The sequence below is a fragment of the Mauremys mutica genome, chromosome 21, assembly GCF_020497125.1.
Source record: "Mauremys mutica isolate MM-2020 ecotype Southern chromosome 21, ASM2049712v1, whole genome shotgun sequence".
Taxonomy (NCBI): Eukaryota; Metazoa; Chordata; order Testudines; family Geoemydidae; genus Mauremys; species Mauremys mutica.
This window is the reverse complement of record NC_059092.1, coordinates 10,640,728-10,667,951: the sequence shown is the minus strand read 5'-3', so window position 1 is coordinate 10,667,951 and position 27,224 is coordinate 10,640,728. Positions and strand designations below refer to the sequence as shown.

Sequence of the window (27,224 nt, the reverse complement as noted above, 5' to 3'; positions counted from 1 at the left end):
CCCCTCAAAAATGATGAGGTTTATTCTTTTGGAATGTTGGTCCTTTTATTTGCATTTGGCTTTCTGAGCCATTAGGGTGCAGTCAATTAATGTTTTCCAATACACTTTTCTCCACAACCCAGAAGGCTAGAAAACATACTTTAAAAAAAAACAAAACCCAAAGCTAAGATTTTCATGCAAGCTCTTGATTCCAGTAGCTGGGGCTTTAATTAAAGTAAACAAACAAATAAATAAAAATCACAACACTCACAACAGAATTGTGAAAGTTGGCAACACTGCAATTTATCCCAAACCTGTAAACTCCTATGTTCCAGTCTAAAGACATCAGCAAGTCTAAATTATTGTACCACCACTCTACCAGCTGACAGTTAATGAAAGAGGGAGACCCACTAACTTCCTCATTTCCCTCTCAGCATTAGCTTGCATCATAATCACTGTGAAGATAATACATTCTGTGGGGTGGCTAAGGTTAAAAAAACAGTGATGTATGGTATAATTAAGGTTTAAAGGTCCCTGTGTTTATTTTTTGGCAGACTTGCTAGTAAATATTAGTTTAATCGAGAAAAAAACAGAAGCACTGGGTGTTTTAAACACATTCATTAAATATTGGCTTCAGTCCACAATCACCAATGTATATTATTTTAGGCTGTAATTCTTTTCTGTCAAAAACTACTACTCTAAATTAGTACTCTCAAGAAACGTAGGAACAGATTCTTCACTCCATTACGCTGGTTTTACACCTATCGAACTTAGATCTGTCCAGGGTGATCCATTCATTAGTGATCTATGAACCACACATCCTGAAAAAAGCTCCTATTGGTAAAAAATGCTGCACAAGCTGCCATGAATGCATCACTCCAGTGTTCACTTTCCCACTGTCTTCCCAACGAACACAGAAACTGCTTCAGATTGTGTCCTGATTTTCAAAATCCTCCACAGGACTGGTCTAGGTACTGAGAGATCACTTCTCCCTCTGTGACTGTGACTTCCTAGACAGCTATATTCAGGTGAAACAATTAAACTACTGATCAACAGAAAGAGGTTCATGAGTCTCGGAAACAGAACTTTTGTAGGAATTGGACCTCAACTATGAATCCTTCTGCAAGAGATTAGAACAAACACATTCAGAACTAAATGCAAAATTCATTTATTTAGGTTAGATTTCCCCAAAAAGTTATTCACACAGAAAGATACACAACACAGCACACAAACAGACAAACTATAAGATATTATTCTCTTACACACTGTGAAGGAAGAGAGGGATATTGTTATTTTAAAATATTTGGGAGGCATTCACATACTACAGTAAGTATGAAAGTATGAAAATACCAAATCACCACATTTAATACAGAAGGCAGCTCAAACATTACTACATTTGGACACAAAAATATAGCATCTAACGAACAATCCAATTTACCTGAACGTAGTGACAATGATGTCTATTAGTTGTATCATGAGGAACAAAATCTTTTCTAGTCACCTTTATCAGCTCTTCCTACCGAGACTGAGAGCAGACAAAATTCCTTTGCTGGCAGCTTTGCGATTTAACCACAGGAAAAAGAAGAGCTCCTCTTAGCTCTGAAGGTGAAGTTATCACCAGTTTACTTGTTCTCTTTGCTACTGTTCCATTCAGACTGATCTATCAAAATTCTTTATATTACCATTCAGCTCCCTGCCTCTCATCTTCTATAATTTAAGAAATTTTCCTTTTTAAATTAAAAGAAAACAGAGAGAAAAAAAATCACTTCCTGGAGCCTCATGAATAGTTCAAAGTATCTCGACTTACTATTTATCAGCAATATCAGAAAGTAAAACAGGACAAGGAAATTGAGTAAATATTCTTTCAAAATGAGGAAAAGAAGCCATAACATTAAGCCTAGTTTGCCACTAAAACGTAAATACGTAATTCAAGATTATTCAGGTTTTTTTCCTGCAACACTGCTAGTGTTTCCAAATTAAAGGATACATCTTGAAGTTCTTATTCAGCTTTTACTCTACCTTTACTTGTGCAATACTTCTAATGATTTTGTTAATGTTTTCTCTGAATAAAGATTTCAGGATTTTGCCCAACTGAGGAGCCTGTTTTCCCTCATAACGTTAATGGAAATCCCATGCACACAACAAAAGAATATAAAAACTAAATATGAAAGACAAAGGAGCTGCTCTTAGCCACAGTGGTGTAAATTCAGAGTAACGTGCCTCCAACTTGCTAGGTGGCCCTGGGCAAGTCTCTTGTTCAACTTTTTCAAAAGTGGGCTCTGATAGAGTGGGTTCTTGGCTGTCCCCGTGTATTTCCCAGGGGTAGCGTACAGCAGGGCAATCACTTGACCGTGCTAGTGTCAGTGCCATCCCCACAAAAGTGTGAGTCCCTTCCATGCAGTGGTTTGCATCTCCTGTCTGGGAGCATGTGAGCCACTTGCACACACTAGTGTGACCAGGGACAGCTGCCGGTGAGCCTGCCCCAGTGGTTTCTCCACTGTGCTTCCTAGTCCAGTCGCTGGCCATGGCCCTGCTGGTCTCGCTTGTTGTGGCCAACTGGATGGTGGTGAAGGGCTCCCGGTGGTGCATGGTGCGCTTTGCAAACTCTGCAGATAACTCTCCGTGCCTGGGGGCAGACACTGCCTGGCTGGAGTGAGCGGCAGCTGCAGGAGCAGCAGTGTTGGGCTCTCAGGGAGATCAAAGGCGATGGGGGGGCACCATAGTCATGCAATTTGGGAGCTTAGGGGGCAGAGCACAGTGGAGGAAGGGGGAAGCCAGATTTAGGAGTGGCCACCTTTTGCCTCCCCCTCCCAGCTGGAACAACACACATGAAGCTCTAACTATGACTCACCCCACAAGCCCTGGGGAAGTAAATAAGGTGCCAAGGGCATAGGGGAGGTATCAGGTGCCCACCCATTGCAAAACTGCTACTGCAGATCATGGTTGTATTTTTCCCATTAATTCCTTCAGAGCTGGAATCCTTATAGGGGCCACCTGGCAACAAGCTCCTGTTGCAGGCATGGGCATATGCCGAGCTAAATTAATCTCCGCTGTAACTTACTTTACAGGGTCATATTAGGAACGAATTTGGTCCAAGACATCCATAGTATGTATGTGACAGCCACAGCCAGACAAGTGTCATGAGGTGAAGTAAGGCAGGATCCAGGAGCTAGGTTTTTTTAATCAGAGGCTAGCAAATCACTGAGAAGCCACATCTGACTTTCAGATGCGCTGAACACCTAAAGCTCCCCAAGACTCCAGCTGTAGTTGTGGGTGCTCAGCACATTTGAAAAATCAGACATCAAGTGGGTATGTAAGAGATGGTGAACTGGTTGAGAAATGGAGTCCATTGCAAGAGAGTGAGGAAGACACTGTATCAAAGGCCAACTTGGGGAGCAAAATATTGGCCCATCTGGGCTTCATTTAGGTTTAACCCATCCTTGCTTCCATAGATGCCACTGTAGTTAAACAGCTGGAGGAGAGCTCTAGTTTCTGTATTGAAATAATCCCTTTCTATCCCATAAACTTTTTAATCTAACCTGTGTTTCCCTCTTCCCCTCCTCCCCAGGAGTAGTGGTGCAACCACAGATATGGTTAGGATGTTAGTACAAGTTAAGACTTTTATTTTGTTCTTTTAAGGTGGGCTTTTAAAAGTGTTTTTAACCTTTACTAAAATATTGGGGGGGGGAGACTGGGGCATTATATTACCCTGATTAAAAATTAGCTATTCTGCACTAATCCTGACAATTCTCGTTACAATAAAGGGATTCTGTGCTTATGGTGACCTAAGGGAAGTAAGCTCCATTCAGGCTTTTGAAATCCAAGGGCAATGGATAGCAGAAATGAACTGCAGGGCATAACAGAATTTTCTCACTCTTACCAGCCACGTATTACTGGAATTAAAACCTCTCTTAAATGGCACTTCTCCCAGATTCTTGAACATCTGATCAGCCCAGCTATGATTCATTACTGCCGGACTCACGTGGCCTACCACCTGAGCTGAGGAGTGCCCAAACACCATCACAGTTTAGATTGTAAGCACAGTTTTGTTTTAGGGCTATTTAATAGGGGTGTGTGTATCCACGGCAGAAAACAGGGCAATAGTTTAAAATCTCTTAAGTCCAGTAAAGGAGCAAAAATTATGAAAGCCTGAATTCTTTATCAAAAGGGTGAAGAGTTGTGTACAGGGTAAGTTGAGATATTGTTCATTAGCTTTTAATTATTATTATTTCTGAAAGGTGAATTTAGTGCTTCTGAACTAATAAAACTAATAGCACTGACGATAGCCACACAATGCTCCTCAATCCCGACTCACAACAACATCCTTGTCTTCTGAGCAGAGACCTATAGCAGTGTGGTACTTTTGTTAATGTATTCAGATCCAGGTAGATTTCTAAAGACTAGGATGAGACCATTAAACTACTTTTACTTATGAACCAAATTAAGATTCTAATCCAGTTCTCCAGAGGTGAAACTTCAATGTTTAAGTCACTGAAACGCTTAGCCTCCATTGCCACTTGAAAGAGCTACTAATATTTAAAGGCAAACGTTGATTTTTACAAGATATACAGTAGTGCATACCACATATCACAGGGTAGAATGGTGCTCTCAACATATATAATATAAAATACCTGTTTCCAGATACAGTAGCAAATGTAGCATAAACATCAATCGATATTGACTTTCTAGTGGGAAAGGAATAGAAGCTTGTGAAGAGAGGCCTACAAAATATAAAAATGGTCCAAACCAGGTTGGGACTAAAATACTGAAAAGCTTTGAAGGGAATATGCTCATAGGAGAGTACCTGGTAGGGTTAGACCATGCTTAGACAAACAGATGATGGAATTAAATTTGCTATTATAACAGCACATTGTCAGGAGACAAAGGCCTTGTCTACACTGAGAGCATCTGGATGATACAGTGGTAAAAATTCATGCATCAATATGCCCTTCTGCTTGCACCATTGCTTGCAAGTGGAGTTGTATTGGTGCCAGGGCCAGCTCCAGGCACCAGCACAGCAAGCAGGTGCTTGGGGCGGCACATCCAGCTCTTCGGCGGCGGGTCCCTCAGTTCCTATCAGAGCGAAGGACCTGCTGCTGAAGTGCCGCCGATCGGGGCTTTTTTTTTTCTTTTTTTTTTTTGGCACCGCTTGGGGTGGCAAAAATGCTGGAGCCAGCCCTGGTTGGTGCTGCATGGCAATGGGAGAACTCCTTAAAATTCCCAGTGCAGTTAAGGCCTTTGTCTCCAGATTAAGGTTTGCTGCTGCAAAATCATGTAAAATACAAATTCAGTTAATCTACAGGCATCATCTAATAGTACCATGTCCCTTCCTATGAAAATGGTCCCCTCAAATCTTTTAATTTTGGACTTTCTAAGTTATTCCCAAACTGCTTGGGAATTGTTGGATGCTCAGTATCTTTGAAATGTGGCTACAAGTCCTTTGCCAGCTTTAAATATAGTACCAAGAGTTGAACGCCTCAGGTAACCGCATAACAGAGTTGTGTATTGATGGAATATTTTACTGTGTAGTAAGTAATGAATAATAATGTGACTCCTGTCATTTTCTTCTCAGTCAGGTTATAGTGTTTGTTTTTGGAATCACTATTCCGCTCCTTCAGCTCTACATCCTACAGAGGTACAAAGAGGCTTAATTAGTAAAACTTGTAGAGGTTATTTTAATGCATGCATGATGAATTCTGAGATTACAGAGGGAGAAATGAAGCAGGTGTCTTACCTAAAGAGCTGATTTGAGTATTCTGAGATGTTCTTGAGAAGAGCGAAATCATAGCCTGTCCCATAGTTTCTGTTCCCTTTTGACAAGGAGACTGGCAGCTGTTTTCACTCCCCTGAAGATCTGACAGCACAAACCTGAAGGACTGAAAACTCCAATAAAGGACGTGGCAGGAAAGGCCTGTTGACGTTTTAACTAGGTGGTACCATTTTTAACTCCTGTTTCTATATCAGCAGCCTGCTCATTTAAAGTAAAGTAGTGATGGCAGGGTGGTCCTGCAGCCTGTATTTTGGAAATCACCAGCAGTCCAGTGTCACCAAAAGTACCTGATAAATATCTCTATGATAGCAGGGTGACAACTGACAATTTAAGTCAGGTATAAATGGTACATGTAACAGGAGGAAGAACATCTTGCTATTTCTTTCAAACACATCTTCTGTTAGGAAACCTCTACTGAAGTTTCTCTGTGTTAGTTGGTGTGACAGAGATCTTTCTATTGAATAAATATAGGTGGATGAGACGATGGATATAATTTGGTACAGTGATCTGTATATTCAGGAGTATAGGATCCTTTACTGAAGGAGTCTGTACTGTTGTATTAATTGCCTTGACTACACAATATGTATGTATGTATTCAAGCCTTCATTCCACTTCTGATTTTATGTTTTCTAAAGCAAAACTATTTTCTACTTCATTTTAATAGGACCCTTTGAGTACATCTACACTACCCGCTGGATCGTCGGGTAGCTTTAGATCTATCGGGGATCGATTTATCGCGTGTAGTGTAGACGTGATAAATCGAGCCCCAATTGCTCTCCCGTCGACTGCTGAACTCCAGCAGTGCGAGAGACGGAAGCAAAGTTGATGGGGGAGCCGCGGCCATTGATCCCGCGCCGCGAGGACACGAAGTAAGTAATTTTAATTCGATCTAAGATACATTGACTTCAGCTACGCTATTCTCGTAGCTGAAGTTGCGTATCTTAGATCAATCCCCTCCTAGTGTAGACCAGGGCTTTGGTTTCTAACAGCTCTTAAATGAAGGGACCTGAGTATTTTAACAGACTCCTAGTCTCAGCAGTGCCATAATAAAAATGTTGTTATACAGTTGAACCCTGTTATCTCGATGGCCTAGGGGTTTGCCAAAAGCCGTCGAGATAACCAATGATCGAGATAAACCCCTATCCACCCCCCACCCCCACCCGGGACCAGGTATGTGGGGCGGGGACGGGCAGGGACCAGGTATGCGGGGCCGGGCGGGCGGGGACAGGCAGGGACTGGGTATGCGCGGGCGGCGAAGCGGAGCTGGCGGGCGGGCGGCAGGCGAAGCCGGGACCAGGTATGTGGGGCGGGGACGGGCAGGGACCAGGTATGCGGGGCCGGGCGGGCGGCGGGGACAGGCAGGGACCGGGTATGCGGGGGCGGGCGGGCGGCGAAGTGGAGCCGGCGGGCGGGCGGCAGGAGAAGCCGGGACCAGGTATGTGGGGCGGGGACGGGCAGGGACCAGGTATGCGGGGCCGGGCGGGCGGGCGGGGACAGGCAGGGACCGGGTATGCGGGGGCGGGCGGGGAAGCGGAGCCGGGCGGGCGGACGGGCGGGCGGCGAAGCGGAGCCGGCGGGCGGGCGGGTACGCGGGGAACCGCGGGGCTGGGGAGCCGGGGAGCGGGCGGCTGGGGACACGGTGGGTCGGGGACGCGGGGAGCCGGGCGGCTGGGGACGCGGGAAGCGGGCGGCTGGGGAACCACGCGGCTGGAGAGCCGGGGAGCAGGCGGCTGGGGACACGGTGGGTCGGGGACGGGCTCGAGATATTAGGGTTCGGCGAATCGACATAACGGATGAGAAACCCATAAGACAAAGAGGGAGTTTGGCGGTTCCACTTGTAAACCGTCGACTTAATAGGATTGGCAAGTTAACCGAGGTCGACATAAATGGGTTCGACTGTAGTTACAACTGGTATACTTAGTTGAATAATTTTGTTTCACTATTATCTTTTATAATTAATTGCAGGCTCTCTGCATTTTTCACTTAGAGGATGGATTGCTGGGCATATAAAATGGAACAGAATAATAAAAACTAGGAAAATATTAGCCTAATTTTGAAATTAGTGAATTGGATTAAAAATGGTGGAAGCATGTTTTCTGCACCTTCAGACTACTTCTAGTCATAATGTCAAAAAGAAGTATTGCTACTCCTTTCATTTATCAATTGAAAACACGGACAAACATTGCTACAGTGATAACAAGAAGTCCCTCTCATAGTTGATTTCTTACACAGGCCAAAACTAGCCCAAACTTTATGATCTGTCTCTGATGCTGTCAGTGAGCACTGTGACTTCAGCAGGTACTTTTAATTTTTTTTTAAATGAGAAATTAACCCTTTTCTCCTTCATAGAATCAGGGCCGTCTCTAGGTTTTTTGCTGCCCCAAGCAAAAGAAAAAAAATCTCTGGGAGCGCAACTGCTGAAGCAAAAAACAAACAAACAAAAAAGGTGGCCGGAATGCGGCTCCTGAAATTGTGCCACCCCAAGCATGTGCTTGGTTTGCTGGTGCTTAGAGCCAGCCCTGCCTAGAATTAGCTTTACACATTTCCCTGAAATACCCATATCTTTAAATTGTCAGGTAGATACAGTATCTAAATTAATTAAAGGACACTGTCGAGCAGTTAGACCCAACATTTAGATTTTGTTTAAGTGAAACCTAAAAAGAATATGTTCTATTACATTCCTTTAAAATGTAAATGAAATGTTTATTTAGGTACTCTACTGAAGTCCTGGAAACCCAAACAGGGCAGTATGGTGTTAGCATGTAAGTAGAAAAGCTGATTATAATTACAAGTAAAAATGGCCAATCTATTTTTGTTGTGGAAGCTGAATTAAGTGAAAATAATTAATCAATAGCACTGATGAAGAGTTATTTAGATTTCTTAAATATTCAGTTTTAATCTAAGGTGTGGTGGGTAAAACAAGTAAATAATTTTCTTTTTGTAAGTGCCAGAAATAATGTCATGTATCTGCACTGCCTCCATTTGGAGTCTGGCTTTTGTGACAAAGTACTTAATAGGGTGGGTGAAATTGAAAGAAACTATGAATGACCATAAATGCAGAGTAAATCCTTTTCTACTAATTTAATTTCTTTTCACTTCTCTTCCCATCCTTCCTTCACCCTAAATATGTCTTAGTGTTCTTCTTTGTGGCAATCTGACTTGCCAGTATGGCTTCTCCTGGACTGATTCTGAACAGACTAAAACTGGAATATGTTATGAGCTAGTCTCCTGTTGTAGTTGTCCGTGTCCTCTATGCAAAGTACTGAATATTCCATCATTGTTCCCACAGCAACATCCCTGCCTGGAAAATTCTCACAAGGCCACTTTTCAGTAGGAAGGGGGTGAAGAAATTAGAAATATACTGATCCTTGTAACAGTCACAGTGAGGTAAATTTCAAAATGAGAGAGATTCATAGCAAAGTCTTTAACTAGCAATATATACAAACATCAGGGGGCTCTTGAATGGAAACTGCAGGGCTTTGGTGTTCTTATGAGGTTCACTCTGTGTCACTACTTTTCAGTGCTTTCAAGAGTTTTTACACATAATTTTTCAAATCCTCTTCCTTATTAGCACAAAACAGTTAGCAGGCAAGAACATGAAGGGTTTGGTGCCACTTTGAGTGCAGTGCTTGCACTGGCATCAGCTGGAAGAGTTGCTATGGAAACAGCTTTGGAACAGGAGAAAGAAGGAGCTGGACTTGCCTTTGTAATGCATAAAGCTCCAATTTCAAAGAAGAAAGTGACTCAGACTGTACCCAAATAGGGTAGATTTCCTGCTCCTAAAAAAGGGGGAAAATAATCAAAAACTTAAGGATGAAAATATAGGGTGCCTTTTTCAGCAATGGGATCAAATGATCTGTTGCATCATGGCAGCTAATTTTACAGTCTAGAAAATCAGGCAGCTATTAAACTGCATCATAAACTTGCCTTCTAAGTCGTGTCTCTTTACAGATTGAGGTATTTATAGGCAAGATCTGATTATTCACACATACTCTCAGTTTCTTAATTCCTGCTGACATCTGCAGTTTAGCAACATTTCCTCAGGAAATCTGTCTTCCAGAGAGCAGAAGGGCTGAAATCTAATACCATTGTGTAATATGCATTTTCTGATACTGTAATTTTTAAAACTAGTGGCACTTTCAGGACTGGAGTCCACTTAGTATGACGTGACCCTCATCTTTATATTCCAGCAACATTCTGATCTACTTTGTTGAAAAGTGGTGCCTTGTACAAAGGGAAATGAATTAGCTTTTCCTAGCAGAGAACAGTAATGTGGGACTCCAGTAATTCTTACATCCCATCTACTGTCAGATTGTCACATTCAACTGTTCACTCTAAGTTGAAACTATTTCAGAAATTAATGTGTTGTTGAATTATGGACTTCTTATTCCTTAAGCTTTTTAGAGAAATCAACAAAATGGATACAAGTTATTCACTGGTTTAACTCCATTGGCCTCAGGGTTGAATTTGGCCCAAAGGCTTTTTAAAAAGTCATTCTTTTAAAGAGAAGTTAAAAAATTTTAGAAATTCCCGTGCTAACTAATGTAAATTATTTAATTTCAGACAATTTTAGAGTACCTCACAGTTACTCTCATTCATCACAATTGTCATGTCTTTCCTCTGTGAAGAACTGCTCACTGCCCTGTAATAATCAGGAACAACTCAATTAATTTCAGTGTTCTTTTACAAAAGGATTTATTTGAAGCCTTTACTGTTGCAGATTTCAAAGCCCCTTACTTCTACTACAAATCTGTGGAAATGATATTGCCTAATTTAGATTGGGTAGGCATTCAGGGTGACACTTAAAATGTAACTTGAGATCAATGTGTCTTATGTCTTGGACATTTTTTTCCCTAAAGACTTGTTAAAGGAAGCTAGCTAATACCGATACCTATCTTGTTTACATAAGTAAATCTCAAATGTGTACTGTTTTGTAACTCTCCAGAAAACTTGTGCTGGATGAGGAGCTAACTTTTATAGAATATTGGTTTATGTATTGTAAGAATAATCTTTTGAATCTGTTGCACAAAAAACATTAATCCATTTCTCCTGATGTTTACTTTAACTGTTCATACTAGGGCTGGCTTAAGAAAATTTGGATAAAACTCTATATTGTGTTTTTAGGGACAGTTGATAATTACAGAAATAAATTGTATGATTCTGTCCCAGAAGATGCTAAACAACATCATCAGTATTTCTCTAGCTGCGATTTAATCTTTTTGACTCCAACATTAAGTGGGCCAGTTCTGTTCAGTAACTAGCAGCTGATGCTTTAAGGAAGACACTGAGATTTTAAAAACTTAGTCTATACTATTTCTAAATAGTAAAGAATCAGTGCCTGGCACTTAGATCAGGCAACCAGATATTAAGACTCCTTGATGCTATTGCCAGTTCATACTTGCTTTACAACCTTGGACAATTCACTTAAACTTCCTTTTTGTCAACATAAAGGGCTCTTGTGACCGCTCTGGACAACAATCTGAACTCAGATGCACTGGCCAGGTAGACAGGAAAAGCTCTGTGAACTTTTGAATTTCATTTCCTGTTTGCCCAGCATGGAGTGCTCATCAGCACAGATGACCATGCAGTGCCAGAATCGAAAAAGAGCTCCAGCATGTACCATACAGGAGGTACTGGATCTGATTGCTATATGGGGAGACAAATCCGTGCTATCAGAACTCCGTTCCAAAAGACGGAATACCACTGGAAAAAATCTCCAAGGCCATGATGGACAGAGGCCACAACAGGGACTCAGCACAGTGCCACATGAAACTTAAGGAGCTGAGACAAGCGTACCAGAAAGCCAAAGAATCAAACAGACGCTCCAGGACAGAGCCGCAGACATGCCGCTTCTACGCTGAGTTGCAAGCAATTAGAGGGAGGGCTGCCACCACTACCCCACCTCTGTCTGTGGACTCCGATGATGAGGTACTCTCAGTCGCCATGCCTGAGGATTTTGTGGAGGAGGAGGATGACAAGGTTGAGGCGAGCACACAGCACACCATTCTCCCTGACAGCCAGGATCTTTTTCTCACCCTGACTGAAATACCCTCCCAACCCTCCCAAGGAGGTATCCCGGACCACGAAACCATAAAAGGGACCTCTGGTGAGTGTACCTTTGTAAATATAAAACATAGTTTAAAAGCAAGCATTTTTTAATGGGATGCATTCGTAGCCAGTACAGCTATTGGAAAAGTCTGTTAATGTGTCTGGGGATGGAGTGGAAATCCTCCAGGGAATCTCCATGAAGCTCACCTGGAAGTACTCTAAAAGCCTTTGCAGAAGGTTTCTGGGGAGAGCAGCTTTATTCCGTCCTCCATGGTAGGACACTTTACCATGCCATGCTAGTAGCAAGTAATCTGGTATCATTGCATTACATACATGAACTAGCTTTGCTTGAGCTAGCGTTCTAAAAAATAGCACTGTGGTCATAGCGGCACAGAGAGCAGGTCAGGCTAGCCACCCCAATACAATCTTGCTTGACCCCCCCCCACTCAGTAGGTACATGGACTGCTAGCCCAAGCTGCTACCCTTGCCACACTATTTTTAGGTGCCAGCTTGAGCATAACTAATGTGTACATCTACTCAAGCTGGGAATCGTACCACCCAACTTCTGAGTAAATGTGCCTGCAATTTCTTTCATGGGAAGAAGATGAGAGAGAAAATAAACTACACATGACAGATGTTAATCACATAATCTAATGCACTACTGGAAGGCACTCAGATGCTACGGTGATGAGGGTTCTACAAGAACCTCTATAGAACAAGAGAGCCTCCTGCTCTGAATGTTCTTAGAAAGGTTAATCATTGTACCAACTCAAGTAATATTTTTCCTTATAATCAAGTTTTGTTAAATTAGGTATTATCATTTAGGACTGTTAGGTACTGAATTAACACTATCAAAATTATTCCAGTGTGACCACAAACAATATTTAAACACTCATACCAGTAAACAATAGTTCTTTGTTTTTTATCCACTTTCTCTCATTCACGTCCCCAAAAGCCAAATCCTTGGCATGTACTGATGAAAAAGGTCCTTATGAATGTGTATGTAATTAGTTTAACAAAGCTGAGGTGAGTTACACAACATCCAACTATTTTCATGCCCACTACTAAATAAGACACTGATAATCTCTCTCTAATGATATCTGAGAAGGATAAACAAAATGACTTAAATAATATTAGTTCCCATGGAGATTCTTTGTAAATTGACATTGTTAAGGTGTATGTTCAAAAATTCATTGGGGCAAGCAATAAGAACATATATAGAATACACTCTACTTTTACTAAAAAAAACCCTTGTTTTGTTAATACCAACAAGAACTTGTTTTTGTTGCCACTTTCTTTTACCAAGGACTTTGTATTTGGTTTCAGTAGGAGAAACTGACAGAAAATATACTGTACACCTGCATGCTATATAGGTGACATTTTCAATAAGTGCAACCCATACTGGTAAAAGTCCAGGATTGTTGTATAGTGATGCTATGCGTTGTTAAACAGCTACCACCTTCCATCCCAGACGTGGAGTACTTCAGCGTGGGACCAAGTGTTACTGAGAACAGCCAGGCTAATTTAGGGCCCAGTCCCACAAACCTGATTCCTGCATGTAGTCTTTGCTCAGGCAAGCAGTTCCACGGATGGGATTTACATGTGTGAGTAAGGATTGCGGGAGTAACATATAACCATTTGTAAATGCCTTTGGCAAAACAGGCTGTATTTCACTACCCCGTGGCAGCGCCTGTTTTCATTGTAGTCATACAGAGATAAGGGAAACGGACTGGAAAACTGGCAGCGCGCTGAGAGGGAAGTCCCTTGCCAGCTGCAAGGCCACCCGGGAGAGTTGAGGCCCCTTCTGCAGCCAGATTTCCCCAGGTGGCGCCCTGCTCCCTTCCCCACACAGGGAAACCCAGGCGCGGCCCCTGGGCTCCTCGCCCCACCGAGGCACCTCTCAAGCTGCTTACCCGGCTGACAGGCGCCGCCACAGCTCCGCGGGGAACGGCCGAAGGGCCGGACCCCTGTCACCCGGGATGCCAGGAGCTGACGGGACCGCCTGGTACAGCGCACAAGGAGTGCTTCGATTGGCTACTCGGCGCGGAAGTGGCTGTAGGTCCGTTGCCTGGAGCTGTCCCCCTTTCCGGAAGTGGGTGTGGTCGGGTCTCCCTGCCGCCCTGGAGGCTGAAGGACGGGTATGGAGTGAGGGAGACCCCCCCCCAGCACATCCTGAGGTGAGGTCGGTCCGCATCTCCTGGGGAAGGGATGCGTGTGAGTCAGGGGCTGGGGGCTTGTGAGCGGTGGTCATCACTTGTGACTCCAAAACAATAGTCAAGATGCAGTTTATCCCTTAACTCTGAGTAAGGGGCTGGGATCTACCCTTGAGTGCTGGGGGTAGGGAGTGCGTCGGTGTGAGGGTTACAAGTAAAAGGCCAGGGTAAACTTGTGGAGATGTGGGGGGTAGGGCAGCCCAAGGGTGCATAGGGACTAAGGGTGAGTGGTATGAGTGGAGTTTGTGGTGGGAAGTAGATAGGAGAATAGGGACAGTCATAGAGGTGGTATTGGCTTTTACTGTGTTTAGTATAGTTGTGGTTATTTCGTGGTGTTTGCCATTTCTTTACAAGTTAGTGAAAAGGGGATGGGTGGGAGCGAAATAAAAATATATTTGCTCACACTCATTTTAAGGGAGTTAGTTTTCTTCTCCCCCTTAACAGTTAAAGCTCCCCTCTCCTCAACCAAAATACTTCCCTTTCTTCCCCCTCCCCCATGTTGCTTTTAGTGTTTAATAACTTTCTAGCTGGTGCCTGGAATATTTTTCATTTTTTTGTTAAGTATATCACAAAGGGCTATTGACTTCAGTTCAGAGTGTTAAGATCTCTGTTTTTGGGCCTAAATTATATTTCAATCAACAAGTTATCCAAGAACACAAGTGTTTTTTATAACCCAGATAACTTGTTATTAGAGAAGTGGAGATTATTTAGAGAAGTGGAGGTTTGATTGGGAACACCACAAGTTTTTAAGGTTGATAGTTGTAATAATGTTGTGTGAAAGCCTCAGGCATTCAAGCCTAGGCTTTCTCTAGTTTATCTAATTCCCAAAAGAATATGTCAAGAATGCATTCCATTCCATAATGTAGGGACTAAGGATTTTAGTAATTGCTTCTTGGTTTCAGTCATGTTTCCATTTTGATGTGCTGTGGCTGTTCAACTTCTTCACTCTATTGACCACTTTAAGGGAAAAGTTATTCCACAGAGCACCTATTCCTGCCCAGCCTACCAAATCTGCCACTGCTAGGGTCTCCAGATGTTTTTATTTGGGTATTCTCAGCAAGACACTGCAGATCACAAATAGTTCATGGATCATCTCTTAAGAAACACTTCTAGGGCACATTGGTCTTTATTGTAGTTGTAGAGTCCCTGCTTGCCAGGATACCTTTTAAATTCAGTTTGTACATATCTGGATATCAGTAAAATGTGCTCTGTCTTATAGGTGTGCACTTTCCATATAAAGATTTAAAATGGCTTCAAGAGGAGCAATAGAGACCAGTAAACTAAAACAGAACTTGGAAGAGCAGTTGGACAGGTTAATGCAGCAGCTGCAAGACCTGGAGGAGTGCAGGTATGAAAAGGCAGGGTCTCCCTTTTAAATGTAAATATTTTTCCAGCAACAGCTGGCAGAAGGAAATGCTGCACCTTTCAGTATTCCTGTCACAGTTCTTTGAGGCTTTGTTTTTAAATCAGCATAAGTATGCTTGGATTAAGCAGTGGAGGACAAATTCAAATGAACTTTTTCTACTCTTTCCATGTTTAAGAATGGCCCCTACAGGAAAAAACAGAGTTCAGGAAAATGTGTTGCAATTTTCTTGGAGATTTGAAATTCTTAGATGGAGTGTGACATTGTACTACTTTTGTGAACAATGGAATCATCAACTGTTCACAGAGTTCAAAATGATTGTGCACTATCTTTTAAAAAAATGCTATTCTTGATGTTTGTCCCTATTTTTCATTGTAGTTATTTTGTTTTTGTGTGCAGCTTGGAAAACATAATCAAATGGTTCAGTGATGTCCTTGAATATTAACTCTTAAGGGATTAATAAAAAACAGAGATGGAAAACACTTTTTTAGCCCACCTTCATGCCACTGCAGAAATGTTCTCTTCAGTGAATTTTCTGATGTCTTTGTTCAACCTAGTTTTGAAAGTTCCTACCAATAGGGCTTTACCACTTGCTTTCAGGAATCATTCCACAAACTAATACAACTCACTGTCATAAGGTTCCTTCTGGTAAAATTTTCCTTTTCTTCATTTCATCCCATTTCTCTTAATGTAATATTCCACTCTGTCACCCTAAGCAGTTGCCTCCCACCTTCGTGTTTACAACCTTTATATAGCTGTAGATGGCGACCTTGTCTGCCCTTCCTTAACTATTGCTTAGTCAACCTACACATAGTATTTGTTCTTTCCTCATCAGTGAATTATCCCAACCTCAGAAGCATTTTTGTTCCTCTTCTGAACTCACTCAAATTTGTCAGTGATTTTCTGGTAATGAGGCACCCAGAACTGCATGCAGTATTTTAGATGTGGTCTCAGCAGAACTCTATGGAGTGTGCCTACCCTGCTCCATACTACTGTATTTTTAACAAAGCTGCACAAAATTCTAAGCCTTCTGGTAATCTAGAGGCCATTTCCACATAGGTATCCAAGGTCAGAACTTGATCCTGAATTTCCAGCTTGGCAGGAGGTAGAAACCTGCCAAGCCATTGTACTTTTCACCAGAGGCAGTACAGTAGAATCTCAAAGATATGACCGCGAGAGTTATGGACATGCCAGTCAACTGGACACCCTCTGGAACCTGAAGTAAAGAGGCAGCAGCAGAGATACACACACACACACACACAAATACTTTACTCCCTTGGGGCTTTAGCCCTGGGGCTCAGAGCTTCAGCATGGTGGTGGTGGGGTGCAGCTGCAGGGTGAGGGGGGTCAGGGCTTCTGGCTCTCAGGAGCACCGGTGCTCAGGGCTTCTGCCTTGGGGATCTGCTGGGGCTCGGGGCTTCAGCCCTGTGGCTCTGTTCCCGGCTTCAGCCCTATGGGGGGCGCCAGGGCTTTAGCTACAAGGGGAGCACTGATCTCAACCCTAGTGCTCCCCCTGTAGCTAAAGCCCTGAGGTCTGGCGCCCCCCACCCCGAGGCTGAAATCGGGAACAGAACTGTCAGGCTGAAACCTGGAGACCCAGTGCTCTCCACCCCAAACCCTCTGTGGCTGCAGCCCCTCCCCAGTGGTTGAAGTCCATATTGCCTTTTTCAGAGTTAGATGTTTCAGAGTATTGACATCCTCCATCCTGAGGTGTTCTTAATTTTGAGTTTCTACTGTATGTTTCAAGTTGCTCCTCTAGTTTCTCCTTGGCCAGCTCAAGAAATGACACTGACTGGCCATAGGCCTTGAGGAAGTGTTCAGCCCCCTTGAGCCCAGAGAGAAGGTTACTGTAACTGAGTATGAGAAGAGGAAGTACGAGTGTAGATAATGGGGCAAACTTTGGGGTCAGGAGTACAACTCTTTTGGGAAAGGAAAATAAATAATTTGTAGTATCATCCTCTGGAGTCCCCAGTTTAAGATTATGGCCCATTGTGTTAGGTATTGCACATATACATAGTGAGTCCCTTCTCCAAACAGTTTATAATCTAAATAGACAAATGGTGGGAGAAAGGAATGATTATTATTAAGAAAGTATGATTGTAACAAGCTACTTCTTTGAGGATGCTATTTCATGTTCATTCTTGAAATAAGCCTCTGGAATGACAGACCTTCAGATATGTTTTAGAAAAGTAGTTCCCATTGGAACTGCACAAACGTTCCCGCATGGTAACAAGATTCAAAGCCTCAGTGCCGCCCTTACTATGGCTAACTATGGGTGTGGGAACCTTTACTCCACACATAGGTATTACTTTACTTTTATTTTTAATTTTACCCTGTATTGCCTCATCTAGCACAATATTAAGGTTAAAAATTGTTCTTATGGAAAGTGAAGAATTCTTAGTTTCAGCAGTGAAGTATTGAGACTCCTTAGTGAGGCGGCTAGAACTTCCTAGGCCACCCTTGAGAGAGTGAAATGTTGGACAATCATTATTCTCCTATTTCATTGTCTTCTGAGAGCAGTTGTTTCATTAACTACACTGAGTCCTAATGATGATCGCAATAGCTTTAATTCTTAATCCAACTAACGGACTAGGAGCTATACAAGAGTCCTGGTACAAGCACAGTATTGTAGGTAGAGTCTGTACTTCAGCTATTTGTCAATAGATAATTAATTGTATGTTTCTGGGTTTAATCCTGAGAGTTGATGTGACTTGTTGAATTTCCTTTAGAGAGGAACTGGATACAGATGAGTATGAAGAAACCAAAAAAGAAACTCTAGAACAGTTAAGTGAGTTCAATGACTCACTGAAGAAGATCATGTCTGGAAATATGACTTTGATAGATGAACTCAGTGGGATGCAGCTGGTAAGGATGATTCATACTTGGAAGTCTCCTATGTGGTATCTTTCTAAATATAGCATGTGTCATACCTATAGTTTGTGAAAAAGAAGGTGAAAATACATACTGGTGTGTGTGTGTACGTATGTGGTGTATGTGAGTGTGTGTGTGTGTGTGTGTGTATATATATATAGACTGTATACATGTATTTACACCTTTGTATTTGTCTGTTCTACACACACACAAACTCATATATAACACATGAATATTCCACATTAATCGAGTATATGTTGATTTAATCTGTAGTCTTTCAAATTAAAGCTATATTTAAGAATCAGGGTAATTAAATATGTAGAAATAGAGTTGTGTATCTCCAGGGCAGGGCTTAAATATAGCGGACACCTTATTAAGTGGAATCTGATATGAAAGATGGTGGGGAAGACCCCACCAACTAGGTTTAGGGCAACATGGTGTGAGAAGTTCCTACCCCATCTGCTGGATGGCATAGCAAGGCTCTAGGGGACCCTGGTGCAAGAATAGATTAGGGACCCCTTCCTGATTCCAAAATCTGCCCTTCTCCAGCTCCCCCATAACCCTAGTCCAGTGTCGTTCCCCCCCCCACCCTCCATCACCTAGCTCCTCTCCAGCCCCCCGATGTTCCAGACCCCAGTTCCTGCCTGGCTCCCTCACAGTCCCTATACAGACCCCTGTTCCCTAGTTCCTTTCTCAATCTCTCTCTTCCGCCCCCCCCCCCCATCTAGCTCCACCATAGTGCCAATCCAGCCCTCCTGTCCCAGTTTCTTCCTAGCTTTACATGATTTAAATGGTGTTTCAGGATGAAGGGGAGAAAAGAATTTTAAATTGAAATGCTAAGTTAGTTATGCAAATAAAATCAAAGTGTTACAGAAACAGAAGAGACACATTTACTATGCCTCCTAATCCCACAAGGTGGGTAGAATAAGTAATAAAGCAAAAAAGCCCAAAAGTCAAGGAGGAATGTTCACAAAGTGTAGTGTTTGTGTTTGTTCCCATCCCCAATATATGGTTTGGAAACTTATGCCGGCAAAACGTATGTCACTCGGGAGTATGTGTTTTTCACACCCCTGGGCGACACAAGTTTTGCCAACATAAGTGATATTGTAGACATGGCCTGAATGTCTCTTACCAACTGAGGCAGAGGGTGCTGTTCAGCATTTGTGAATCTGGTGTAATATGGCTGTATTTCATGTTGTTTGCTATTAGGTGTGCTCATTCTTTTAGCTTGTTCTTTTTCTTTCAGGCTATACAAGCAGCCATCAGCCAGGCTTTTAAAACTCCAGAAGTCATTAGAATGTTTGCAAAGAAACAGCCAGGGCAGTTACGGACAAGGTTGGCAGAGGTAAAGATTCCTGTAGACAGAATCTAGCTCTAATAGATTTATTTCAACTGGCCTGATTTTTGTCCTTCCAATCTCCACAAATTAAGGGTCAATGTGAATTTTGTGGTGACAAAGAATCTTCTGATGCCTTTTAGAATCTGGTCAGCGTCAAATAGCTATCTCACTGTTAGGCATCGGGACTGAAAATGTTACTTGTGTTCCCTCCTTCCCTCCTCGTTTTCCTAATACAGCCCAAAAAAATCTGGTAACCAATAGTAAACTGTATCAGAGGGGTAGCCGTGTTAGTGTGGATCTGTAAAAGCAGCAAAGAGTCCTGTGGCACCTTATAGACTAACAGACGTTTTGGAGCATGAGCTTTCGTGGGTGAATACCCACTTAGTAAACTGAGCACCAGAAATACTTCCATTATCACAAATATAAATTCAGAAGAAGAGCCATGATCCTGGAACTCAGATTGAGGGACTGGCCAGTGCACTAGCCTTTCATCTCCAGAGATTTGGATTCCGATTCTGGATAGGATACAAGTGAAATGAAGTGTGGGGGCATTATCCTAGTGGATGTTTGTCCTCAGAATATTACCACACAACTTGACATAAATAGCAACCTCTGTTCAGAACTGGTCCAAGATTGGAATAGCCAAACATGCTGAAGTCAGAATTAAAAGACACTGGCAGAGCTGTGGGGGGCTTTTTCACAGCTCTTTACCACACACTTTCACAATTCACAATTCATTAACTTTCACAATTCACAATCACTTTCACAATTCATTAACAGGATTTTTTAAAAAGGAATCTAAATGTAGGCTCTTGGGGTGGTCAGGTTGTTAATTTTCTACTAGTTTCATGTGAAATTTTCCACATTTTAAAAAAGTATTCTTTCTTGTTCAGATGGACCGAGATCTGATGGTTGGGAAACTGGGACGGGACCTATACACGCAGCAGAAGGGGGAAATCCTAACTGCCCTCAGGAAGCTTGGAGAGAAGGTAACAATATGAGCATTGATATCTGTCGTTCATTGAGCTATGATTACGATGGTGCCTTCTGACCTTAAAGTCTATGAGGAGGGAATTGAAATTCTTTCTTGCTAAACAGTTGTTTTGTTTTTGTGTGTGTTACATATGTATAGAGAGAATGCAGTTATATTGTGTAATACAAAATCAAGACTCGTGGCACAAGCATCCCTATGGCTACATCTACACTATGAGCTAGGGGATGTCAATCCCCTGCTTGTGTACACCTACTTGCACTAGCGCTCATTGAGCTAGCAAGAGCATAAATAGGAATGTAGCTGCCGTAGCACAGGCAGTGGCAGTGGAAGCACAGTTGAGCTGTGCCAAATGCAAACCCTCCTGAAACCCAACTGTGCCTCTATTGCCTGTGCTACCGTGGCTACATTGCTGTTTATACTTGCGCTAGCTTGATGAGAGCAGGGGAATCATACTTCTAATTCATAGTTTAGACGTAACCTAAATTTCAGTGCCACTCGGCCTCCCTGAAGAGTATAGAGAACAATACTGAGCATTTGTATAAACCCTTTCATGGATGGTTGATCATGACCTTAATTTAAAGTGGACTCATTGATTGTCACCTGAGTTCATGACATATAACTAACATCAATTTGTATCTGCTTAAACAAGTTGCAAACTCGTTCCCTAATTAACCACCCAGCCATGGAAAGAAAATATTAAAGGCTTAGAATATCAGGGTTGGAAGGGACCTTAGAAGGTCATCTAGTCCAACCCCCTGCTCAAAGCAGAACCAATCCCCAGACAGATTTTTGCCCCAGATCCCTAAATGGCTCCCTCAAGGATTGAACTCACAACCCTGGGTTTAGCAGGCCAATGCTGAAACCACTGTCTTACTTCACCCTTGAAAGGTAGGTATTATCCCCATTATGCAGGTAAGTAAACTGTATTAGGGACATTAAGTGACTTGCTGCATGTATGGAATTACTGGGAATAAAACCCAGGAATTCTGACTTAATTCTTGTCTCTAACCACTAGAGGGATGAGGGGAACAGTTATATTTTCCTGTTGCCAGGCTGTGAAGGAAATGGTCACCATGTATGATAGCTTTAAAAAGGAAACAGTTTCCATGGAGGAAGATGCCTGTTCTTGTGATGTCAGATTCACATTAGCTTTCCAGTGTCTTGGTATGTGTTTTGCTGCAAGTTACTTGAATAATATTCCATTAGTTGTTTTCTTTTGATAGTGCCTGGGGTTTGGATATTTCGTGTGGAAGACATGACTTGTATTTTATGCACCTGTGTCCCAGTAACAGTTTTCATTTTAATCAATACCTTCGTCCAAAAGATTTTTATTCTTGGATTTTCCCAAAAGATGCTGATGCTTAAAATGTCTTGGAAGAAATAATTGCAAAAGTTACTTAAGTTCTTAAATCATTAACAGATTACTTGGATAGACTTACTTCCATTTAAACTATAGTTAACTCTTTTTTTTAAGCTGCCAAAGTCTGAGTTCAAGTATCTGTGTTTCTCTTGTGAGAGTTAATAACATCACTAACTACTAAAGAAAGGCAAGGAGCTGCACTCTTTACAATATTTTTGATATTGGGCCCCAGCTATGCTGTAAATACAACTCTAGCACATTAATTTGAACCAGTAATGCAGCTGTGTCCACAAATTTGTGAGAAAAGCTGCACAGTCCTTTGTCAGCTTTTTTATGTGTACATCTACCGCACCTCCTATTTTATTTATATGAATTGATTATAAGAGAAAGTAATCAGCTGTCATTTACTATCTTAGATATTCCCAGTAGACATGTGAGGTAGAACATTGTTCCAGGTACAGAAACTGGGAGGGAGGAACCAGTTATATACTAAATACAGATAGGGAAGGTGTCTGTGTATACTGCAGAAAGTGTTACTCCTGGGGGAATTCTGCGCCACTGCGCAATACAGAATTTTGAAGAAATTAATGTTGTGTGCATAGAATTTCCCTCCTCCTCAGACATGGACTACAATGCTGCTGGCTGCCACTAGAGGCCACTGGACCCAGCAGAGCACAGGTCGCACATAGAAGACACTGCCAGGGGAGGGAGAGGAAGCTAGAGGGTTCCTGGTAGCTGCAGTTTCCCGCATGCCCTAAGGGAAGGAGAGGGCAGCGCAGCAAACACCGCCTGGGACTCTCAGACTGTTTCTCCTTCTGGATCCATGGGCTCTGTGGGGGGAGGGGGGACCACGGCTGGGCTCGGGCAGGGGGAGAGGGGGCAGGTGTCTGGGCTCTGAGGAGGGGAAGGGGATGTGGGTATATGGGCAAGGGGGGCCCCTGTGTCTGGGCTCAGGGTGGGAGGGGATGGGGGTATCTAGTCTAGGGGGGCCCTGTGGCTGTGCTCTGGGGGGGAAGGGGTTTGGGTGTATTGGCTCGGAGGGGTGCTGCAGTTGGACTCAGAGAGAGGGGTTGTGGGTGTATAGCCCTCTGGCTTGGCTTGGGGGAGGAAAGGGGGCAGAGAAACAGGACCTGGGTTGTCATAGGAGTTTCTTTAACTCTCTACTCCTGGGGGGATTTTTGTGTGTGTCTGTATTGTTAGACATACTGGCTGACAAAATAGCTCACCTTAACTGATCACTCTCATTATAGTGTGTATGGTAACACCCATTGTTTCATGTTCTCTGTGTGTGTATATATATATCTTCCTACTGTATTTTCCACTACATGCATCTGATGAAGTGGGCTGTAGCCCACGAAAGCTTATGCTCAAATAAATTTGTTAGTCTCTAAGGTGCCACAAATACTCCTGTTCTTTTTGCGGATACAGACTGACACGGGTGCTACTCTGAAAACTGGCTGACAGGTATTTTTAAATAAATTACCAAAATAATTGAAACTGGGGTGATTATGTAGTACCATTTTGACAAATAAAATTTGCTGAATTTTGAAATATTGTGTGTAGAATTTTTAATTTTTTGGTGCAGAATGCCCCCAGAAGTAAAAGTGTCCTGAACGTGTGGCTGACTTTCAAAGTGCTAGCCATATATTACCATGTTTTCTGTGGGCTCAAACCATGCTGAGTTGTCTCTAAGAGGCTAATTGGTTACAGTACTGATTTAAGTTATAGTGTAGACAGGACCTCTGATTTCATCAGGTCTTAAAGGAAACACACAAAAACTTGAACTGGGATTTGGGTGGTTGAGGAAGGATGAAAGAGGACATGATTTTCAAATACTTTGGTTTAAAAGGCATTTATTTGTAATTTAAGTGTTTCCATCCAATCTGTTGTTAATTTAGGATGTTGTTTTGAAATTCATTTCAATACATCTTTAAGGGTACAGCACTTTCTATGAGAGGCTGTGTGGCATAGTATATTGATAAGGGTCAGGGACTCTTGGGTTCTAATCCTAACTGGTACTCTGTATTTTGAGCATGATCTTTCACCTGTATTTCTTATTTTTAAAATTAAGATTAACGTACCTCACAGAGTTGTGAAGATTAATTTGATGTCTGTACAACACGTTCAAGTGATAAAATGCTATATAAGGGCTAAAGATCATGAGATCTATTCCAATTAAATGGTCCTCAAAGCATTTGCATTGCAACAGGTTGCTAAATGAGTAATTATGCAACAGAGCTAAGTTATTTAATTTATTTATAATTTTTCTCCAGTTTTCCAGTTATTTTACAATGTTGACATCCTTTACCTGATGGCTGTAGTGTATCTTATGTTTTCAAGAACTAAAGCCTGGAAAGGAGTCTATAATGTTTAAAGGGAACTCACGCTCTCCATTATTCTGATGTGAAATAATTATTTAGATGAAGAAAAGAACTGAATACACAAGTGTTCAATTTTTGCCATTGGTGCAGTGCAGTAAACTAGCCTTATCAATATGTTAGAGCTACACTGATTTTGTCTTTTGAAAGTTTTTTTTTTAAACAGGTATTTCCAGAATAGCATAGTTATAAGGGCTCGTTTTCTAGGTGCAAACTCCCACTCCATTAGTAGCTGGGACCTGGGAGTGCTTCAAAGACAGGGAACCCAAACCCTGGGAAAGGAATCTAGGAGAGTTGGGTCCTTGAAGATGGTGGGTGTGAGGTGACAAAACAGGGAGGATGCTCAGGGCTCCTAAAGGAATGCAGCAGGCTTCACTCACGGGAATTTGCCATATTGCTGACACCAACAGTTTGGAAGACTCGTATCAGACACATCAATTTCTGTCTTGCTTTAATAATCAGAATGCAGTCTTGATGAGTTCCTAAATAAGAAGTTGATCTTACCTCTGCATATCCTGGCTTTTCCAACTTTGTGATGCTAATTCATTATTGTATATTCATAAATGTCACTTGTCACAAAGCATTGGAGTGCCACACGATAAAAACTAAAATACATATGTACATGACCAGATGGTTCAGGATTGTAATGAAACAGACTGTCATCTCTAAGTCATTGCTTTAATATGGCCATGGCAGGTAAGTGGCTGAAAGCTGTTAGTCTGTTCATTGGCCTATGTGAAATAAGTTTGGACTGGTATCCATTTCCTCATGGCTAGGTGTCCAAATCACAAAAACACCATTGTCGCTCGCATCCTTGTTGACAGCCTCAGCACAAAGATGAAGGATGACCTCTCCCAAAGGTAGTCTTTGCAGTTTGGCATTGAGGTTCATTGATACAATTGGCTGAAGCTGCAGCAATGCTGCTTGTGCTTTCCCTTTTCTGTTGATGGACAAAAATTCTTTTTGTCAATCTGGCACCTTTCACCAGTGGTTACTTCACATTCACACCAGTCAGATAATGCCATCACTTTAAAAGCATATCAGATTCACAGGTCCAACAGGCTGAAATATTTCATATATACACAAGTATCAGAGGGGTAGCCGTGTTAGTCTGGATCTGTAAAAGCAGCAAAGAGTCCTGTGGCACCTTATAGACTAACAGACGTTTTGGAGCATGAGCTTTCGTGGGTGGATGCATCTGACGAAGTGGGTATTCACCCACGAAAGCTCATGCTCCAAAATGTATACACAGATACATATCCTGACAAAGTGAAAAAGATTATGCAATTAAGGTGTCCAGTTCATATATATATGGGTTTTTTTTTGGTTCAGCTGACTCCAGATGATGAGACTTTCCTGTCAGCAAATGCAGGTGCAGCCCTCAGCCAGTTTGAGAGAGTCTCTAGTGACCTTGGTAAGTTTCTTGATACTCCTAACATCAAAGCTTCTCAGCAACCCCATGCACTAGTGGAAAGAAATGGCTACATGACTTGGGATCTAAAAGGGAAAATCTGACAAAAAATATCCATGTCACTTAAAAATATATGTCCTAGTATAATGCTGGTAAAATTTAGATATACTGCTCTATGGAAAAATCAGAACAATGTGGAAGAAACCTAATGTGGAAAAAAACATCAAGTGTTACACGTAATGGGGCAGCCTTGGGAGTTATACCTAGTAAATAGGGACAACATTTTTAGGGATAAACATGATTTCTGCTCAAATTCCTTGTCCTCTTCCAGCATTCCTGAAAAAAAGCCTTTTCTTTTCTTGGCCCTGAGAGCTCTGCCGTTTCTTGCCATAGCAACAAACGGTACAGGGGTGAAACGCATCTTCTCTCACCACTGTCATAACCAAACACCCCCCTCCAAAGTGGCAAGACTGAACGTGCATTCAGTATGCAATTAATTTTGCCTATCAACACATTCCAATATTAAATCTAGATTCTTCTGGGCCAGATTTCAGTCCAGTTGCTTCTCAAACTGGGGAGAAAGCAGTGCTTCTGTGAGCCTCTATACTGATTACTCCTCTTCGCCACGGGCATGCTTCCAGTGAAGCAGGGGTAATCGTTGGCGTGTGAAGGGCCAGGCCAGTGTGTGAACTTGCTGAACTTGAGGCCTTACCCTGGAATGCATCTTCTCATGGCTCTAGCTTCAAGGTCCTGGGAAGCTTGGATCTCGTTAGGTTTAGAAGGGGTTAGAATTGGGTGGATGCCATTAACCTTGCATCTGCTTTCCTGGCCACAGCTTTTCAGGCATGCACATAATATAGCTGAAGCCAGAATATGGCCCATTTTTTAACAAGTTATACCTGAAATGTTTTTGTTTTCAAAATGTAGGTTTGACTTCTTGCCCCAAAAGTACCCTTGTGTTATTTTGTCTGATTTACGGTATCAAAAATGAACCCCTCCAAAACACAGTCCCTGCTAATAACTTACTGTTTCTCTAAACTGGGATGGTGGTGATGGGATAAAGACAATTTTTATTTCTGTTTTTCCCTCCATAGGATCTGGAGACAAAGTCTTTGCTCTGGCCAGTGTTGAAGTAGAAAAATCAAAACAATGAAGAGGTGTGTGGGGCTAGAGTTTCTCCTGTTGTCAGCAACATTGGACTTCTATCATATTGTAACTGGGTTTTTTTGCTCATTTGATTTTTTTGTAAACTGTTGTGGGGGTGGGGGGAGGACTTGAGTCACAAGACAACGTAAAGCGAACAGTCTTAAAGTGCACTTTGGAACCTCAGTGTCTGTACCCCATAGCAATGTGTGCTCTGAGGCTAAACACTAAGCGGTATTTCAAAAACACAAAATCAAGCTGACTATGATTGTCTTCTTTGAAAGGGATCAACTATTTTCCACTTTTCTGAATGTGTATTTCTCTAACTATTAAAATGTCATCTTTTTCAGTGTGA

The 27,224-nt window shown here is 42.2% G+C and overlaps 2 protein-coding genes and 2 long non-coding RNA genes across 6 annotated transcripts in view; 3 read left to right on the top strand and 1 right to left on the bottom strand.

Moving 5' to 3' along the window:
* Nucleotides 1–6,453, top strand: part of LOC123354189 — a 34,979-nt gene extending 28,526 nt beyond the window's left edge. The window contains exon 4 of one of the 2 annotated variants that reach the window (XR_006574655.1): nt 6,414–6,453. This is a non-coding gene — a long non-coding RNA (uncharacterized LOC123354189). The other variant, XR_006574657.1, reaches the window with a different exon arrangement.
* Nucleotides 1–13,936, bottom strand: part of NMNAT1 (nicotinamide nucleotide adenylyltransferase 1) — a 19,407-nt gene extending 5,471 nt beyond the window's left edge. The window contains exon 1 of the mRNA XM_044995942.1: nt 13,711–13,936. The gene's annotated coding sequence lies outside the window, so the exon portion shown is untranslated. The remainder of the gene's footprint in view (nt 1–13,710) is intronic.
* Nucleotides 7,667–11,259, top strand: LOC123354190. Its single transcript, XR_006574658.1, has 3 exons — nt 7,667–8,047; nt 8,461–8,511; nt 11,201–11,259. It is a non-coding gene; the product is annotated as an uncharacterized LOC123354190 (long non-coding RNA).
* On the top strand, nt 11,728–27,224 carry LZIC (leucine zipper and CTNNBIP1 domain containing). 2 transcript variants are annotated; one of them, XM_044995946.1, is made up of 7 exons: nt 11,728–11,855; nt 15,230–15,358; nt 18,103–18,238; nt 19,491–19,589; nt 20,477–20,572; nt 25,648–25,729; nt 26,821–27,224. In XM_044995946.1, the coding sequence occupies exons 2-7, from the start codon at nt 15,258–15,260 to the stop codon at nt 26,877–26,879; spliced, it is 573 nt and encodes a 190-aa protein (XP_044851881.1). In that variant the 5' UTR covers nt 11,728–11,855; nt 15,230–15,257; the 3' UTR covers nt 26,880–27,224. The 2 variants fall into 2 exon arrangements, with proteins under 2 accessions (XP_044851881.1, XP_044851880.1); XM_044995945.1 differs by lacking the exon at nt 11,728–11,855 and adding an exon at nt 13,850–13,974.

Excerpts from the sequence above, each read along its gene's own strand:
- LZIC (XM_044995946.1), top strand. The coding sequence starts at position 15,258 with ATGGCTTCAAGAGGAGCAATAGAGACCAGTAAACTAAAACAGAACTTG. Across the intron at positions 15,359-18,102 it reads CAAGACCTGGAGGAGTGCAG|AGAGGAACTGGATACAGATG; the intron begins GTATGAAAAGGC and ends AATTTCCTTTAG. Across the intron at positions 19,590-20,476 it reads TACGGACAAGGTTGGCAGAG|ATGGACCGAGATCTGATGGT; the intron begins GTAAAGATTCCT and ends TTTCTTGTTCAG.